At 45.9% G+C, this 19,874-nt stretch overlaps 1 protein-coding gene across 2 annotated transcripts in view; it reads left to right on the top strand.

Annotated features, from left to right (window-relative positions):
- The first annotated feature begins 6,853 nt into the window (after positions 1 to 6,853).
- GAB3 (GRB2 associated binding protein 3) overlaps positions 6,854 to 19,874 on the top strand; it is a 90,336-nt gene continuing 77,315 nt past the window's right edge. For both annotated transcript variants that reach the window (XM_068962855.1, XM_068962856.1), the window contains exon 1: positions 6,854 to 6,925. In XM_068962855.1, coding sequence (XP_068818956.1) covers positions 6,854 to 6,925 — 72 coding nt within the window. The remainder of the gene's footprint in view (positions 6,926 to 19,874) is intronic.

The following is a 19,874-nucleotide window of genomic DNA, read 5'->3' on the forward strand; positions in this document are numbered from 1 at the left end:
GGACTGCAGTCTACCAGGCTTCTCTGTCTGTGGGATTTTCCAGGCAAGGGTACTGGAGTGGGTTGCCATTTCCGTCTCCAGGGGATCTTCCCAACCCAGGGATCAAACCCAGGTCTCCTGCATTGCAGGCAGACGCTTTAACCTCTGAGCCACCAGGGAAGCCCTATATGAAGTGAAAGTTGCTCAATCGTGTCTGACTCTTTGTGACCCTATGAACTGTACAGTCCACGGAATTCTCCAGGCCAGAATACTGGAGTGAGTAGCCTTTCCCTTCTCCAGGGGATCTTCCCAACCCAGGGATGGAACCCAAGTCTCCTGCATTGCAGGCAGATTCTTTACCAGTTGAGCCACCAGGGAAGCCCAATATTGAATATAGTTATTCATATAACTAAATAGGTATTGAATATAGTTCCCTGCTATCCAGTAGGTCCATGTTGGTTATCTATTTCAAACTAAGCCTAAGAAGTCACAAAGGGAATCCAGCTTGTAGAAAAACACTTGCTCTTCAAATTATCTACTCTCCCCAGGCTGGAGTACAAACCAGCTGCCCTCTGACTATCTGTCATCATCTCAGATGAACGGAACTTGATTGTTTCGACAATCATGGTGAACATTATGCTGGGCCATTACACTGAAGACATCATGCTTACTGCAGTTGGTGGCCAAGAGGTACCAGAGATGCTTCATCAAGTCACATGTCTGGGGAAGGAAATGGCAACCCACTCTGGTATTCTTGCCTGGGAAATCCCATAGACAGAGGAGCCTCATGGGCTATTGCAACAGGGTAACAAGGACAACCCCTGATTCCCAAAAATATTCAGAAGAAAAAAGAAAAAAAGACACATGTATGCCAGAGTGTGGAGTGTGGGAGATCAAGCCAATGAAAACCCAAGAGAATGACCCTTAGTGATGTTTTGATATGGTCTAGACCATGCTAGGTATTCAGTAAGTTGCTGCACCTCATACCACCTCCCACTCGGGCACCACATTTGGTGGGGTTCTTCAGATTTCATAGGCAGCATATACTACCTGAAATTGTGCCCACCAGTTCTTCAGCAAGTTACCTATGAGGTGACACGGTTTTGGTGGGACCCAGGACAAGGAAAGTCTCTATGGCAGGTACCAGTCACTTGACACACTGCAGGGCTGCATGGAGCTTATGACAAGTCCTGAAAAGAGAAACATCCTGTGGATTCCCGAAGGACATCATGCCCTCTACTACAAACATATTTTCCTTTTGATCAACAGCTTCTGGCTTATTCCTGGTCTGTGGGAAAGTCTGAATGTCTGGCCATCTAATCCTCCATGGGAATGGGAAGATTTTAGACCAGACTTATGCAGATCTGGACAGTATAGGACAGTCGCTCAAGCAGGTGGTTCCCAGCTCTGCGGCCCCTGCTGTGGACAACCCTTTCCCTTGACTGCCACGTGTCCCCTCCTAGGTGTCTTGTTCAAGGTCTCCAAAGGAAGCAAGTGGCAGGCTCCATGGGTTGGACTGAGAGTCTAATGGGGAGAATTGTTTCTACAGAGGAAAGTGAAGTCACTCAGTCATGGCCAACTTTTTGCAACCCCATGGACTGTAGCCTACCAGCGCCTCCGTCCATGGGATTTTCCAGGCAAGAATACTGGAGTGGGTAGCCATTTTCTTCTCCAGGGGATCTTCCCAACCCAGGGATCAAACCCAGGTCTCCCACATTGTAGACAGACGCTTTAACATCTGAGCCACCAGGGAAGTTTACAGAGTAAAGGAATCAGCAGAGAGGAGTGAGTCTCCCCTCCCAGGAACTACCCTCAGGTCGCAGCCACTGGCACTGCTATGTACTCAGCCTGTCCACAGCAGAGACCTACATTCATTCCCCCAGTAAAGGAGCCTTTGGACTTCCCAGGTAGCTCAACTGGTGAAGAATCTGCCTGTAATGCCGGAGACCCCTTTTCGAGTCCTGGGTCAGGAAGATCCCCTGGATAAGGGATAGGCTACTCATCCCAGTGTTCTTGAGCTTCCCTGGAGGCTCAGATGGTAAAGAATCCACCTGCAGTGCGGGAGACCTGGGTTTGATCCCTGGATTGGGAAGATCCCCTGGAGGAGGGCATGGCAACCCACTCCAGTATTCTTGCATGGAGAGTTCCCATGGACAGAGGAGTCTGGTGGGGGTCCATGGGGGTCACAAAGAGTCAGACGCGACTTGAGCAACTAAGCACAGCACAACATGGTGGCCTTCCAGGGGGAGGAGTCCGCCACCTGGTGGCCATTGATGAAATCAGCCCATATCCCGCAGTGGGAGGGGCCACAATTTGTCCTGTCTTGAATAGGTACTTATCTTAAGCGACTTTTCGGATGACTTGGCCCCCCTCATAGACTTACTGTCTTGCATTCACTTTAGCAATCTTTCATATAACAGTGCTTCTGACCAAGGTAATCCCTGTAAGACACGAGACTTGTGCCCTATGCAAGAGGGACTGCCCTGAAGACCCAGGCTGTAGACAGTGGGGATTGGTCAGTCTAGTAGAGGTCAGTTCCTACCCTAGTTGGTGAAAAGACACTGAAGGGGAACTGCTGTCTTACAGGAGTCAAGACTGAGGTGGTGGCCATTGTATGGTGCTGTTTCTCCTTTGCTGGAATCCACAGCCTGCGAATCAAGAAGGGGGAAGGATTCTTCACAATCAGGAGTCATCATTCCTAATCGTCTACTCTCAGGACATTTCATCCCCTGCCTGCAGCTTGGAGCTCTGTTGGTTCCCAAGAAAGGGATGCTTCTACCAGAACCCAAGTGTTGGTTCCATCATATTGCAAGTTGAGATTGCCATCTGGTGACATAGGGTTTTTTATGCCACTGATACAACAGGCAAACTAACAGTCTACTGAGTAGGCTTGGATGGTTGATGTTTTTTAGTTGCTCAGTCGTGTCCGACTCTTTGCAACCCCAGGAACTGCACCATGCCAAGCTTCCCTATCCTTCACTATCTCCTGGAGTTTGCTCAAATTCGTGTCTATTGAGTTGGTGATGCCATCCAACCATCTCCTCCTCTGTCGCCCCCTTCTTCTGCCTTCAATCTTTCCCAGCATCAGGGTCTTTTCCAATGAGTTGACTCTGCATTGATTGAGTGGCCAAAGTATGAGAGCTTCAGCTTCAGCATCAGTTGTTCCAATGAATATTCAGGGTTAATTTCCTTTAGGATTAACTGGTTTGATCTCCTTGAAGTCCAAAGGACTCCCAAGAGTCTTCTCTAGCACAATAATCCAAAAGCATCAATTCATTGGTGCTTAGCCTTCTTTATGGTCCAACTCTCACATCCCCTCATGACTACTGGAAAAACTATAGCTTTGATGATACGGACCTTTGTTGGCAAAGTGATATCTCTGCTTTTTAATACACTGTCTAGGTTTGTCATAGCTTTTCTTCCAAGGAGCAAGTGTCATGGCTGCAATCACCATCCCCAGTGATTTTGGAGCTCAGGAAAATAAAGTCTGTCACTGTTTCCATTTTTCCCCCCATCTATTTGCCATGAAGTGATGGGACCGGATGTCATGACCTTCACTTTTTGAATGTTGAGTTTTAAGCCAGCTTTTTCACTCTTCTCTTTCACTTTCATCAAGAGGCTTTTCAGTTCCTCTTCACTTTCTGCCATAAGGGTGGCGTCCTCTGCATATCTGAGGTTACTGATATTTCTCCAGGCAATCTTGATTCCAGCTTGTGCTTCATCCAGTCTAGCATTTTGCATAATGTACTTTGTATACAAGTTAAATAAGCAGGGTGACAATATACAGCCTTAAAGTACTCCATTTCCAATTTGGAACCAGTCTGTTGTTCCATGTAAGGTTCTAACTGTTGCTTCTTGTCATGCATACAGGTTTCTTAGGATGTTATCACCTGGAAATAGTGTCACTGTTCACCCATGGGATTGAGAAGGATTATAACTTGAATCCAAGGGATCCTCTGGGGTACCTCTGACTCCTGCCGCATCCAGGCAGACCATGAAGGCTTCAGGCTCAGCAGGAAGAAAGGTTTGAGTCACTTACCAGGTAATGGATTCTGACCAGCTGAAGTTGGAGAGCAAAAGGAAGACAGGGAGGGTAGTGAAGAAGGAACTTAAAAAGACCAACGATGGTCTCAAGATCAGTTACAGAAAGGAGAATGGTAGTAGCTGTTGAAGGGTGAAAGGTTGTTGCTGAACGAAAAGACGCTGGGATTCTTGGCCTCCGGAGGAGAATTCAATCCGGGGCCAGAGATGAGGCTTGATCACTGAGAGCTTTGTGTAATAAAGTTTTATTAAAGCATAAAGGAGATACAGAACGCTTCTGACATAGGCATCAGAAGGGGGCAGAAAGAGTACCCCCCTGCTAGTCTTCAGCTGGATGTTATATAGTCTCTAGCAGTCTGTTGGAGAAGGCAATGGGACCCCACTCCAGTACTCTTGCCTGGAAAATCCCATGGACGGAGGAGCCTGGTAGACTGCAGTCCATGCGGTCGCTAAGAGTCGGGCACGACTGAGCGACTTCACTTTCATGCATTGGAGAAGGAAACGGCAACCCACTCCAGTATTCTTGCCTGGAGAATCCCAGGGACAGAAGAGCCTGGTGGGCTGCCGCCTATGGGGTCGCACAGAGTCGGACACGACTGAAGTGACTTAGCAGCAGCAGCAGCAGTGTGTTAATGAAAGAAAGACATGTCTTAAAACTCAGAATGGCACCAGGCCCCTCATCCATAAGATGCATTTTGGGATAATCTTGGCACCAGATGATTCATCCCAGGCCATAAAATGATTGACTTGAATCTTGTAGAATGGCAGATTACCATACAAATAGTTTCGTTTACATAGATTAGGGGAATAATGCCTGAGTATAACATACTGGTTTGTCAAGTAGTTTCTGAGCCATTAGGCAGAACCGACTTGAAGACAGAGCCTGGGGTAAATGCATAGTACATTAACATAGCTTAAGACAAACATTTCCATAAGAAAAATGCATTGGTTAACTCAAGGTTTGAGAATAGTTAAATTCAGGTGGAACCAGGTGTCATTATGGCAATACAGTATTTTAAGAGAAACCTTTTAAATTTGTATAGAGAAGGAAAAAAATATCACTAGTTTGCTTCCTCCTGCCACTTAAGAGAGATAAAAATATCTGACACTTGCAGCCTATTTCCTCCGTTTGGAGACCCCTGGCCTTCCTGCCTGTTACCCTCTCAAGGGGAGGGACATGTCAACTTTCCAATTTTCTTTCTCTACTGATTTCATGGATGTCAAAGAAAGGTTGATCGAGGTTAGCTTTAAGTTTTCCTTTAGGTTTGAGACTGTTGAGGTGAGATGATATATGAACCAGAAGACAAATCAATATCCCCTAGAGATGGATATAGTGACTTATGGGCATTGTGGTCTCCTGTTTTAGGGAGTGCTGTTTCGTTTGTAGGAGGAATAGTATAGCAGCTTTAAATTTGCCAAGAACCAGTGGTGGTTGCTAGGGGGTGTATACTGATATTGGCTAGCAAGGGGGTTTAGTAAAGTGGATAGTTGGTTTTCTCTTAGCTGCCACTGACTCCTGATGCTACAGCACTTCCAATGGTTTTGTAAGCACTTTCTCCCTAAGGGCTTCCCTGGTGGCTCAGATGGTAAATTCGGGAGACCTGGGTTAGATCCCTGGGTTGGGAAGATCCCCTGGAGAAGACAATGGCCACCCACTCCAGTACTCTTACTTAGAAAATTACACGGATGGAGGAGCCTGGTGGGCTACAGTCCACGGGGTCGCAAAGAGTCGGACAAGACTGAGGGACTTCACTTTCTTTTGCTCCTTGAATTAAATCCCTTTCTGCTTGAAACCCCTAGAGCAAACTCTGCTCCCCACAGTGAATCCTGACTGATTATAGAACAACACATGGACATCAATGTACAAGAATCATTGCTCTCTGGAAGGACATGGTAGGAGGCTGAGAAGTCTTTTTGTCAATCAACGAAATGATGTGACCTTTGTTGCTTCCAAGTGACTCTTCCGAGGGAGAGGCATCACACAGGTTAGAACTCTGGGTGCTGATCCGAACTTTGCTATTCGTGCTTTTATGTTTACCAAGTGTGTTCACCAAGGGCAGAGTGTCCGTTGAAGAGCATACAACCAGGCCTGGCTGCGTTTCAGTTCTTCCGTTGGATGACTTTGGCAGGGGATGTCTCGCTGTGGCTGAGCTTACTCACCTGCACGATTGAGACCGTGATAATAGGGGGTGTGGATCTAGGGAGCTAGCCGCCTGTCCAGCGTTTGGCATAGTTACGGGGCCCTGCAGGACTCAGCAAGTGTCGTGTGGGTGGCTGTTGTTTACCAGCCTCAGTCCCCGGCTGCATTGTCTTTCTGGGATCCATCTTTTCAAGTCTGCAAACAGCCCTTGCCTGTGTGAACCTTTTGATCGGGGAGGACTTGGGTTCTGTCCTGCCGCTGGAGTCTGCAGTCTTTGGGGGAGGGCTCCAGCAGAAGCAGTACTTGGTGAACCAGGGGAAGCGGGAAGTCACGGGGCGCTTAGGCTGCGTCCGTGAGCTTTGACTCCGCAGGTGCGGGTGTAGATTTCGCCTCTCGCGACTCCGAGGCCCGAGGCCCGGAGACCAGACCTTCTGACGCGGCCGATCGGTGTGGGAGGGGAGGACGGGGGGCGAGATTGGCGGCGGGGGGACCCGCTCCGGCCCGCCGGGCTGGGCTGCCCGGAGCCGGGGGGTGGCGCCTGCCCCCCACCCCGGGCCGAGGGTCGCGGGGCCGCCGGGGGGGTGGCGGCGCTGGGCCGGCGATCGGGCGGGAGGCGCTGGGCCCGCCCCGCCGGCAACCCCACCGACTTCCTCCGCCGCGGGCGCTGGCCGAGCCAGAGGGAAGGCAGGCACCATGAGCACGGGAGACACCGTCTGCACGGGTTGGCTGGTCAAGTCGCCCCCTGAGAGGAAGCTGCAGCGCTACGTGAGTAGGGGGAGTCGCCCCGCGCCCTCGGGGGGTCCCGGGGCCCTTCCGCCCGCGGGGGATCCCCGGGATCCTCCCCACCCCCGACGCTCCGGCGGCGGGCGAGGCAGGCGGCCGGCAAAGCGAGATCGTACGTCGAGGAGCCGAGCGCCGACCCCGGTCTCGGAGCGGGACCTCCCGAAGGAGCGTCCCGGTCCCCGGGGCCGTGGCGGCGATGGGCCGCGAGCCCCATCCTTCCGCGTAACTGTCATCGGACACCGCCGCCCTTGCGGTCTTCCCCAGGCTGTTCCTTCTTCGTTCTTTCTTTCTTTGGACGCCCCTCTTTGCTGGTACTTATGGGCACCGCGGGTTTTCAGTAGGAGGAGACACGGGGCGCTCAGGAGACCTCCCCTTCCTACGCATCCCCATCACCATCTTAAATGGACGACCCCGGCTCGAAATTTCTTCTTTCCAGCCGCGTCAGCAGGACGAGGTCTTTGCAACGTACACTTGCTCAGACCCCTTTCTCCGCTGAGCCAGGAGCAGACTCGTGTCCGTCTCTTAGAGGCATTTTCTCATTACAGCCATACATAGATTTTTTTTTCCCCCTGATTTACGACCACTGTTTACCTTCATCATTCTTTTGGGGTCCACCAGTCCCTAAACACGAGGTCCAATATTTCTCGGGCTCTGAAGCACTCAACAGCTTTGCTAAGGGTGCAGCTGCTTGGAAAACTCACTGACGTTCAAAGGTGTGTGTGTGTGTGGGGGGGGCGGTGACGGTCTGCGACAGAGCCGGCCTTGCAAAACCAGCTCGAGGCAGGTTTACTCTCTGCCCTTCGACATTCGAGCAAGTGTCCGACGCTGCAGGAAGCTGGCGAACCTGCAGACCAAAGTTCGTGGAAGGTTGTTGGCTAGGACTGGTGTATATCTTGTCCTGACGAGACTGGCTTAGGAAAGTTGATTAGCCGCTCATCCACTTGGGGAAAGCCATGAGTGTCTACACCTGTTATCACATGTGTTTCCTTCTTGGGAGGTCCGATGGAGGTGTGGCAGGTGTGGACTTTGCACCGGTTAGTGTGTGAGTCGTGTGATCGGGTGGTGATGGAGGAGACTTAGGACGCGAGACTGCCTCAGTGGCATCCTCCCAACACTTCAAGACCAGAAAGGGTAATTTTTTCTAATGAGGGACATAGTCGTTTAGACAGGCTTTGATGCTTTTTGGTTGAAAGCCATCTCGGGAACACACGCCGAAGTCGTTTCTCTCTCTAAGCTCTGCAGGAATCTCCTGTGGCCACTAGGTGGCGATCATGCGTCAGGGCCGCGAGGCAACGCGACGCTATCACTCAGCCGCTGTTGGTTCAGATCTTATAGGGGGTATTCATTCCTTCTTTCTTTTTAATTGAGCACCAACTCTGAACTAGGCCCTGTGTCATCGAGAAAAAATAACTTGCTCCCTGTCCTCCGGAAGTCCACACCGTAACATTTGTAACACAGCGACATAACAAAGCAGGCTACTAGCACAAACAAGGCAATAATTCAGTTCTTACATGGCCAGAGCAAGTGGTACTCTGTTCATGTTTCTTAAATGACTAACAGAAGCTGAGTCTGTTTTTAGGTAAGTCTTTCAGTGCAAGCTAAGCTGGTGTTTCATCCTCTTGAATCCATGAGCCAAGTTAGTTTTGTGACTCCTCTTTTAAATTTAAATTTTAACTGTAGTTGATTTACAGTATTGTGTTACTTTCAGCTATACAGCTATAGAATTTTTCCATGATAGGTTATTGCAAGATATGGAATATAGTTCCCGATGCTACACAGTAGGACCTTGCTGTTTATCTCTTTTATTCATATTAGTGTGTGTCTAATTCCCAACTCTTAATTTATCCCCCACTTTCCCCTTTGATAACCATGTTTGTTTTCTGTGTCTGTGAATAGATATTATGTCTACATGTTTCAAAAATTTAAAATATATATATATTTAAGACATACATGGAGAAATCTCACTCTCCCCTCTGTCATCATCCATCTTAATTGCCCTTAGCCCTCAACCATTTTTTTTCTTAGTTTGTACCTTCACCTGTCCAATATTTCTTTATATAAATACAAGGACATATGTACATAGCTCCTTATTTCCCCCTTTCTTTCACAAAGGTAGCTGAGTCTATATTCCATTCTACATTGTCTATTCATTTAAGAAGACAAATAGATGGCTAACAGGCACATGAAAATAGGCTCAACCACTGATTGTCAGGGAAGTGCAAACCAAAAGCACAGGTGAGCTAGCCCCTCACACCTATCAGAATGGCTGTTAGAAAGATAAGAGTTAACAAATGCTGGCAAAGATGTTGGAGAAAAGGGAACCCTCCTACACTGTTGGTGGGACTGTAAACCGGCACACAATGAAAAACAGTACGGAGGTTCCTCAAAAAATAAAAACAGAGCTACCATATGATCTACCAAATCCATTTCTGGGTATTTATCCAAAGGAAACAAAATCACTGATCCACAAAGGTATCTGCACCCCCATATCCACTGAGGCATTATTTCTAATAGGTAAGGTAAGCCACCTAAGTACCCATCAGCATATGAATAGATAAAGATGTGTTGGTTGCTCAGTCGTGTCCAACTCTGCGACCCCATGGACTGTAGCCAGCCAGGCTCCTCTGTCCGTGGGATTCTCCAGGCAAGAACACTGGAGTGGATTGTCATTTCCTTCTCCAGGGAGATAAAGACCCTTCTTTACCTACATATATATATACAGTGGGATATTATTCAGCCATCCAAAATAAGGACATCTTGCCACTGGCAACAACATGGATGGAACTTGAGGGCATTATACGAAGTGAATTAAGTCTGACAGAGAAAGGCAAATACCAGGTGATCTCAATTTTATGTAAACTCTTCAAAATTGAACTCAGAGATACAGAGAACAGCCTGGTGGTTGCCAGAGGCAGGGGAAGAGGGGTGGGTGGGTGACATGGGTGAAGGTACTCCAAAGGTACAGACTTGCAGTTATAAAATAAATAGTTCTGAGTATATTAATATACAGCATGGCGACTGTAGCTAGTAATACTGAAATGTGGATTTGAAAGTTGGTAAGAGAGTCGATCTTGAAAATTCTCAAAAAAAAAATGTTACTCTAGGATTCTGTCCATGTCAGTGACCAGAGATCTTCATTATTTTTGACAGCTGTGTACCATCTTGATGTGTGGCCATACCACGTTTATTCAGCCACTTCCCTGTTTTGGACCCCTGAGTTGTTTCCCCTCTTGATGTATACAACCATGGCCACAACTAGTAACATTGCCCAGGTGATGCTTTCCTTTTTATGCAGGTACACCTGGATGATTACCAGAGCTGGGATTGCTGGGCCTGTGAATCTAGAATCCATAGATATTAACAAATGTTCCATTTTGCATTCCTTCCAGCAGTGTCAATACTGCTTGGCCAACAGCACGTGATGTTAAACTTGGACATTTTTTGCCATACAATAGGTGACAAATGGTGTTTCAGTGTCATTTGAATTGGCAGTTCTTTTACATGGAGGGAAGTTGAACATGTCTTGACATGTGTGTGCCTTCTCCCTGTTGGTCTTTTTAGCTGCAATTTTTGGGAGATGATTAGTCCTTTGGGAGAAGAGATGTGTATACTTTTCCCTTGTTTGTCACTTGTATTTTGACTCTGCTTCTGGTGCTTGTATGGTTTTGTTTTTGTTTGTATTTTGTTGTATTTGATCATTTTTCCCCTGAGTGTTTGGGTTTATTGAGGCATTGGGGTCTATGGGGGAGATGCAGGTACTTGCAGGCCGGGTCAGGCATCAGCCTGGGGGGATGATGATGCTGGCAGGTGGCCAGGGGTGGGATCTGCACCACCTGGATTGACTTGAAAGTGTGACTCTCAGCTCCCTCCTGCCAAAGCCTGGGGCTCCAACTTGCTTGCCCAGCAGGGGTGATTGCCCCTGTACTGGGCATGGCCTTGTGCTGGGGCAGTGAGTTCGTACATTTCTCCTCCTTCAGGCAAGGCCCACAGCCCTTCTTCCCCAGGAATGTCATCAGCTCAGTGTTTGGGACACTGGGATGCTGGGTTTGAGCTGCTGAGCAGAAGCAAACAGGAGCCCTGGTTTGTGTTTTATTTTTTATATTTCGATTCAGGATCCTTTTGGAGTTTACATTGGTGCAGATGTAAAGAACGGATCTGATGTTATTATTTTCCAAGTTGCTGTACAATTTTGCCAACACAAAATTATTTAAAAAATTGGTCTGTATCCCTACTGGTGTCAAATACTGCCCTTCCTTATCATAGATGAAATTCCTATATTTCATTCTGGTTCAATTTCTGGATTTTCTGTTATCTTCTATTGTATCTCTGTCAACTCATGTGCCATTATTATGCTCTTTTCATTAGAGAGGTTTTACGATTGACTTGAATACTGATATGGCTGCTGCTGCTTAGTCAAATCTGACTCTTTGTAACCCCATGGATTGCAGCCTGCCAGGCTTCTCTGTCCATGGGACTCTAAGCAAGAGGACTAGAGTGAGTTGCCTTGCCCTCCTCCAGGCAGACCCAGGGATAGAACCCTGGTCTCCTGCATTGCAGGCAGATTCTTTACCGCTGAGCCACCAGAAAAGCCTCCACTGATATGGCTTTATTGTTGGTGGTTTTTTGTTGGAATTTTTAGAGTTTAGTTTGGCTAGTTTTGATTTTATTTTGCCACATGAACTTGAGAATTGGCTTGCTTACTTTCAAAAGAAAATCTGTTATTATTGGAAAGGAGGGTTATTTTAGATTTTTAAATTAACTTAGAGAGAACTGATATTATGGTGTTGAGCCTTTCTATCCAAGAACAAAATATGTCTTTCCAGTTGTTCAAGTCAGCTTTTATGTCTTAGAAGAGTATTTCCAGGTTTTTCTCACACAGGTCTTTGCACACTTCTTGTTAGTCTTATGTCTATTTGGGGTTTCTGTGTGTGTGTGTGTGTGTGTGTGTGTGTGTGTTTGTTGTTTTTTTCACTTTTGTTGTTACTGTAGATGGGGCTTTCTCCATTATGTCTACTAACTGTTGTTTGTATCTGTAGGGCTATTAGATTCTATCTTCACCTCCATTCCTTAGAAAACACAACTTGAGCCAAAGCTTATTTGCCAAGGCTCTGTTGGGGTTGTAATCTCAGTGTGGTGAGAGTGATGGAAAAAGGAAAGGAAGTAAATAAAATACAAAATAGTGTGTTACTGAATTGGTTGCAGTTTCATAAGAAAACACACCCACTAGTTGGGTCAGTTGGATGGACTTGGACAGGCTCTATAGAATCAGTTTGTCTTTGAGACGGTCTTTTGCAACGAAGAAGGGAGATGAATGTATCTCCCAGTTTGGTTATGGTGCCTGTCTCTCAGTGTCTTTCTGGGCAACCACTAGGAAAGCGAATGTTTTGTGGCCCGGTGTCTAATCTGAATCCGGAGTGGTGGAAGGCTCTGGACTATTTGAAGGTCCATTGGATCAGACCTGGGCATGGTGGGGAAGGACTCTCAGCACAGGCCAGAGCTCCGCACAAAGCGAGTAGCCAGGCCTGGAAAGCAGGTGGGGCCAGGTTCAGCTGGAAATGCACAAAATTTGGTCCAATATAATTTCAACATATTAATATTCTATCCTCTTACCTTTGATTTATCTTATTTTTTTGTAGTAGTTTTTCAGTTGATTTTTCTTTGAGGATGTCCTATGTAGACAGTCATGTCATCCAAAATAGAATTTTACCACTTCTGTTTTCAATTCTTATGTATCTCATTTTTTTCCATTTTGTCCAAATGTGTTGGGTAACACCCCAATGTGAAAAAGTAGTATTGACAATGGGCAAGCCTATTTTGATCTACAGTGCAGCCAAAAAAATAAAATAAGCAAGTCAAGATCAGTGTTTTTCTATTAAGAAAGATACTGGAACTTTATACCAATTGAACAACAAATCCTCATTTCCTTTTACCCCTGTTCCCTGGGAGCCACCATCATACTCTCTGCATCTAAGAGTTTGACTATTTTAGGGACATTTTCTTAAAAGTGGAATCATGCAGTATTTGTTCTTCTGTGCTTGACTTATCTCACTTAGCATAATGTCCTCCAGGTTTATCCATGTTGTCACAGATGGCAAGATTCCCTACTTTTTCAAGGCTGAGTAATATTCCATTTTATGGAAATAACACATTTTCTTTAGCCATGCATCCATCAGTGAATATACTTAGATTGTTTCTGTGCCTTGGCTATTGTAAACAATGTTCTGATGAACATGTAAGCATAGATATCTGTTTGAGACCCTGATTTGAATTCTTTTGAACATGTATCCAGAAGTGGGATTGCTGGCCCCTCTTGGTATAAAGTGTTAGCTGTGTCTGACTCTTTATGACCCCACATACTGTAGCCTGCCAGGCTCCTCTGTCCATGGAATTCTCCAGGCAAAAATACTGGAGTGGGTTGCCATGCCCTTCTCCAGGGGATCTTCCTGACCCAGGGATCAAGCCCAGGTCTCCTGCACTGCAGGCAGATTCTTTACCATCTGAATCACCAGAGTATAAAGTCTCAATTATACAAGATAAGTTGTTTCTAGAGATTGACTGTACAGCATAATGGTTATAGCCAACAATACTGTATTATGCACTTAAAAGTTGTGAGAAGGTTAGGTCTCATGTACGTGTTCTTAGTGCACACACATTCACACACACAAAGGAACACAGGGAAACTTTGGGAGGTAATGGATCGATTACCTTGTGGTGATGGTTTCACAGGTGTCTACATATGCCAAACTCATCAAATTGTACATGTTAGTTATGTACAGTTCTTTGTGTGTCAATTATACTTCAATAAAGCTGTTTGTTAAAAAGGGAATATATTGACTTTTGGGCTAGGAGAATATATTTTTTTCATGTTAGTGAAATATTCCACAATTCCTGTATTAATCAGTTTTTTTTTCATCAAAAGTCATTTTTGGATTTTATTTAAAAGTTTTTCAGTTTTTCTAGTGATGGTCACATGACTTTTTCATTAAATCTGGCAAAGCAATGAATTCTATTAATAGATCATCTAATATTAAACCACTTTTACATTTCTGGAAAAAGTACCAGCTGGACAAGGTATAATTTTATTGTGTTGTTGGATTATTCATACTAATATTGGTTTGGCCGGAAACCCTGAGCAAACTTTTTGGCCAACCAAATATTTTATATTGTATATTTGTACCAATATTCATGAGAGAGACACTGGTCTTTGGCTTTAAATTTGGCTTTATTTATTTCTGTACAATCTTTAGCAGATTTTGGCATAAATGTTATACTTGGCTCATACAAAAATTTGGAAGTTTGCCATATTCTAGAATAGTTTAAGTAGAGTTGGAATTAACAGCCCTGTACAATTTTGGCAGAATCCCCCTCTAAGCTATATCTGGTGCTTTTTTGGTGTGTTTAGATCTTTGTCAACTCTGTTTCTTTTATGGAAATTGATTTGTTTAGTCTATCTTTCCCTGAGTCAGTTATGTAAATTATACTCTTCCTGGAAAAGTATCTGTTTCATTCTGGCCATCAAATTCATTACATATAATTTTATAAAATATTCTTATGATTTTTACAATTTGTTTTTCCTCTTCCCAGAGGTATTGCTTTCTTGTCATTGTGAGTTTGGGCTCTGTTCCTTTTTCCCCTGTTGGTTAGGTTACTTGATGTGTTCTGTCTTACTGAGTTTTGTTTTGGCACTGAATCAGTGTCTTGCTTACTATTAGTTCTACTTTATAATTTTTATAGCTCTGTAATTTCTCCTTTTCTATTTATTATTCCTTCATTTAATTTCAGTGCATTTTAGAAATGAGGAAACTTGGACAGACCACATACTTCTTGTAGATGTGGTACCAGTCAAGGTTTTACTTTGCAAGCACCAGAAGCTGATCCTGACTGATTTCAGCAGAAAAAGAGCTTATCAGAATGATATTGGGTCTCTGACAGACATGCTGAGAGGGCTGGAGAACCAGTTTTGAGGTTAAACAGCCAGGAAAAAACACCCCAAACCACAACTCAGAGCTAGTTCTAGTGAGAAACCCGCTGTCACTACTGCCTACCTGCTCCTTCCCTCTCGTGTCAAAGAGAGCGGGTATCTGACAGGCTGAGTGAGGCCACTGAGCTGGAGTTCACCACTACCAGCAAACCCTACAGAAAATAGTAGGGAGGAGAAAGGAGAAAGACCATGCCTTAGCTGGGCTTTGATGGTGGCTCAGATGGTAAAATGTCTGCCTGCAATGTGGGAGACCTGGGTTAGATCCCTGGGTTGGGAAGATCCCCTGGAGAAGGAAATGGGCACCCACTCCAGTACTCTTGCCTAGAAAATTCCATGGATGGAGGAGCCTGGTGGGCTACAGTCCATGGGGTCACTAAGAGTTGGACATGACTGAGTGACTTCACTTTCTTTCTTTAGCTGATAAAGTTGTTTTTGCCTGGTGAGGTGACTGGAACCTTCTTTCTTGAGGACTCGACTCCTTGGTGGCCCTTCCAGTGGCACTGGGGAGATTAGAGTGCTTAGAAGCAGCTCAATGCCGTCAAGTGTCCCATTCCAATGCTCTGGGTCCAGTCTCTCCTAAATGTGGTCGTGGTTTCACATAGAAGACCTGGTGGAATCACTGGACACCTTGCAGCATTAGACTCAGGTTGGTTCTGGAGGATCTCAACCCACGCATGTAAGCTAGAAGAGAGTCGAGTTTCCCAGACCTGCTTCGCCCAACAATTTAAGTCTTGGATTTGGTCAGCCTTTTGCACATTGAGAAGCAGACACCTCATTGGAGTACTGGGCACATTGGGATCAGGGAACTATTACTCGATGAGGATTTAATTAGAGGGCTCGCAGACTGTGTTGGGGTCTGCAGCAGCGATCTTGAGGTTGAACTGGCAGGGGAGACCAGCTGGAAGGGAAACTGGAACAGAAAGGCTATTTGTAGGAGTGCACAGAAAGTAAGAATATGTGAATAATTCTAGAGAAATAACCAATGTCAGGTGTCGTCTGCTTAATGAAAACATTCAGGAGAGACAGGTTGTTGAGCAGGGCGGTTGGCAAGCTGGGCCACAGTGCAGTTCTGTAAACTTCAGTGACTGGCAAGTGTATCAGCGGTGATCTCATGACACACTGGCCACGTTTTTTGAGCGATCACGTGTTGTTTGGACACTTTACCAACAGGAAACTGGTTATATAACACTCTTCCCAAAGAGGTGTGTGACAGCTCCGACTGGACAGTCTGCCCATTGTTGTTACCTGGTGAGATTACGTGGAACACACACTTGCTCTCACTGACTTGGGTTCCTCTCAGGCATCTGAGTATGGCCGGTGGATGCCGCTGATCCTTCCATATTCTCGGGCCACAGACCTGCCTCTTCTGAGCTGTTCCCAGGACAGAGTGCACTCCTGGGATCAAAGCCTCAGGCCGAGAGGAGCCAGGCGCCCCTTCCCCTGCTGGAGGCTGCAGGTCCCCCTGGCTCAGGGCTGGCAGCCACCACACTGCTGACTCATGCTGGCTTCCTGTCGAGGGAACCACATTTTCCTCTGTGCTTTTGCTGAGCTCTCTCTCTCTCTTCTAGCCTCTACATGTGCTGTTGATGTTTTGCTTTGTCAAGGCCTAGGGACTGGACCTTTCCTTTCATCCTGGTAAATTTCCCTTTCTGATCACTGTGGAGCCTTAAGGCCAATCTGTCCAGATCTTTGGAGTCCTGATTATATCAATCATAGAGGCCATGCAGGAGGGAGTATGGGACCACAGACCTTTGTTTGGGGGCAGATCTTTGAGTTTGAGAGCGTCCCAGGTGGGCTCAGTGGTAAAAAATCCACACGCCAGTGTAGGGTATGTGGGTTTGGTCCCTGGGTGGGGAAAATCCCCCTGAAGGAGGAAATGGAAACCCATGCCAGGATTCTTGCCTGAAGAATCCCATGGACCAAGGAGCTGGGTAGGCTATAGTCCAGGGTGTCACAAAGAGTTGGACACAACTGAGCACAACCACTTGGAGTCACAGAGTCACAGGGAATGTGTCAGGACCACTGAGAGGGAAGAGGATGGGGAGATGGAGGACCTGGTTGCTGAAGGCAACAAAGAGGGAAGCATTTCAGTGATTTGCAAGAATCAAGTGACACCCACCTCCAGACCTGGGCCTAACAGAGAAGGAGATATGGCCTAGTGGCAAAATGGTATCAGAATAAGGCCCAGAGGGGCCTTTCGAGGAGTTTGGCTTGTTGCTGTTGATGAGCTGCTTGGATGATGTCTTCAAAGGAAAAGCCCAGCTAACTGTCTCTGCACAGGTCCTTCTCCAATTAGAAGTTCCCCTGTGCTCAGAACCTGGAGTGACAGTGGAGGAATCAGGCCATTGTCACCCCCACCTTTTTTTTTTTTCATTCGAAGCTGGTTTCTGATTCACATCCCTGATTATGGACCACCTAGCTCTCGATTGTAACAGGTCAATACTCACATACGTCTTTATTTTCTGAGAGCCTCATATCATGAATCCATCCCAAATCTCAACAGAGTTCCTGGCCTTCGGAGGCAGTATTCATCTACTTCCACATGGAAGGGAATCATATCTGCTTGTCTTTTCGTGACTTAATGCCTGCAGGTCCTGTTTGAGGGATTGCTCTTGGCCGCTAGACACCTTTTGGCTTCGACTTTAGGCATCCGCAAGGGTCGGGGAATTCAAATGCCCCACTGCTTACACAGGAGATGAAGGGCTCAACACAGAGACCCTCTGACAGGAACACACCTGGAATGTTCCAGGAGCAATGAGCTGGGCTGGAACCCAGGGAGTGAGCAAAGAGCAGCTGGGGTTAGAGAAGTGATGGGAGAGGGTGAGGGGGCTGGTGTCAGGTCTTAGAGGGTCTAAGAAGAGGCCTGGGACTTTTCCTCTCAGTGAGGAAGGAAGACCTTATGTGGGTTCTGAGCATAGAAACCATGTGACTGGATGTGCGTTGTAACGGTCAGTCTGGCAGCCAGTTCACTGTTGACTGTAGGGACAGAGCCGAAGCAGATGATGCTGGGTTGCTTGACATCTGGCAATGATATTCTTGTACTAGTTCAACATAAAAGGTGGAAAGAAAATGGCAAAAAATACTTTTTTTTATAATCCGCTGTTTCCTGTCAGGGATCAAAGTCCGGTTCCTTCTGGCATGGAGCTCCCTCTGTTCTTGTCTGTCTCCCTCCAGTCAAGAGTCTCACGATGCATCCCACAGCACTGGTAACTCAGTTTCCTCTGCCTTCTTTCCACGTCAGAACCATGCCTACCTTAGAGCTACACCCCAGCTAGGTTTTCTTGTGGGCTGCTTGGTTGTCCCGTCTCAGGCCTCCTTTTCGGTGGCTGTTTCAGTTCATCACCACTAGTTCCTATTTCACAAGAAGCAAGTCTGTTACATTGTGGCTTTCAGGGCTGACAAGAAATCCGTGGTTTGGGGTCTTAGGCCCTGTGCGTGGTGTAACTTAGAAATTAAACTGAAGTTTAAACTGTAATTTAACTCCACCCAAATTTTCATAGCAGAGGAGAACTCTCACATGGCCTTGCCGGAAAGGAGCACCACTCTTCACAGTGTTACACCCTAAAATGTTGTTCTGGTCAATAGTATAAAGTAAATATGAAAGAAACAGATAATTACTTCTGAGACAGATGCTTGACTTCAAATGTTTTAATATTGGAGAGCTTTTGAGCTTTAAAGAACAGCTCACTCTCATACTCTTTAAACTATTCAGGCACAGAAAAGATGCAAACTTCTTCATAACCTTGATAACAAATTCATAAAAATATAGATCAATCTCACTTCATAGAGACATGGCAAACAAATTCCAGATGTGTTGCATTTAAGTGGAAGACAATGAAATACAGTTTCTACAAAAGAATGTTGTCAGATCTCAATCTGATCTGGAGGTAGGGAAAACCTGTCTAAATATGTTAGAAAAATGATGAAGGAAAAGACAGATTTTTTGCTATTTGAGAATAAAACATTTCTCTTCATTCATTTCTTCAGCCCTTCAACAAATATTTACTGAGCATCTCCTGTATGCCAAGCATGATTTTAGGCACTGCTGCTTCAAAAACAATACAAATGTATAAGGCAGATGAGTTTATACCCATGACTTCTGTGAATAATCTTTGTCAGTCATTAGGGAAAGATCAGCATGGCAGTGGGAAAATGGGCAAATAAAAAAGGTCTACAAAGGGTTATGACACATAAGAAATAAAGCCTCGTGAGACACCAGCCAAATACACTTTTAAACAACAAGGTGCTCTTTTGCCTTGGACTGGTGTGACTGCCAGAGTGTTCAAAGAGATTTCTGAGGAAGAAAGTGACATTTCTGAACACATGTTTATATAATTCCCCTCTGTGAAACTCATCAGAGTCCAAAAATCCATGTACACACAGCTATTTTTAAAATGGAGAACCAACAAAGACCTGGTGGACAGCACAGGGAAATCTGCTCAATGTTCTATGGCAGCCTGGATGGGAGGGGAGTTTGGGGGAGAATGGATACATGTATATGGATGGCTGAGTCCTTGAACTGTTCACCGGTATCTATTACAACATTGTTAATCAGCTAAAACCCAATATGAAAGAAAAAGTGTTTTTTTTTTTTTTTGAGTCTAAAATAGAGCAGGAAAATCTAACCAACTCATGGAATAGACCTTAGATCAGTTAGACCTCTTATCTACCCCTGGAAAGGTACAGTTTTCACAAAATAGGAGAAAGATTTCTGAAGGATGCCCGTGAAAAATCCTTCACAGTGGCATGAGCTCCACCTGGACTCTCAGATGTCAGGAGCCGAGAGGGACCCTGTGGGGAACAGAACTGAAGCCAGAGGCAGTGGGCAGTGGCTTGAGGTGCTCGCTTGAGACCGCTGCTTATCACTTCACCCCCAAAATGTGACCACATCTTGATTGGCACATGTGTGCCCAGGATCCAGAAATACCCTGGGTTCCAGCAAGGAGGAGG

Source organism: Capricornis sumatraensis, chromosome X (genome assembly GCF_032405125.1).
Source record: "Capricornis sumatraensis isolate serow.1 chromosome X, serow.2, whole genome shotgun sequence".
NCBI classification, from domain to species: Eukaryota; Metazoa; Chordata; class Mammalia; order Artiodactyla; family Bovidae; genus Capricornis; species Capricornis sumatraensis.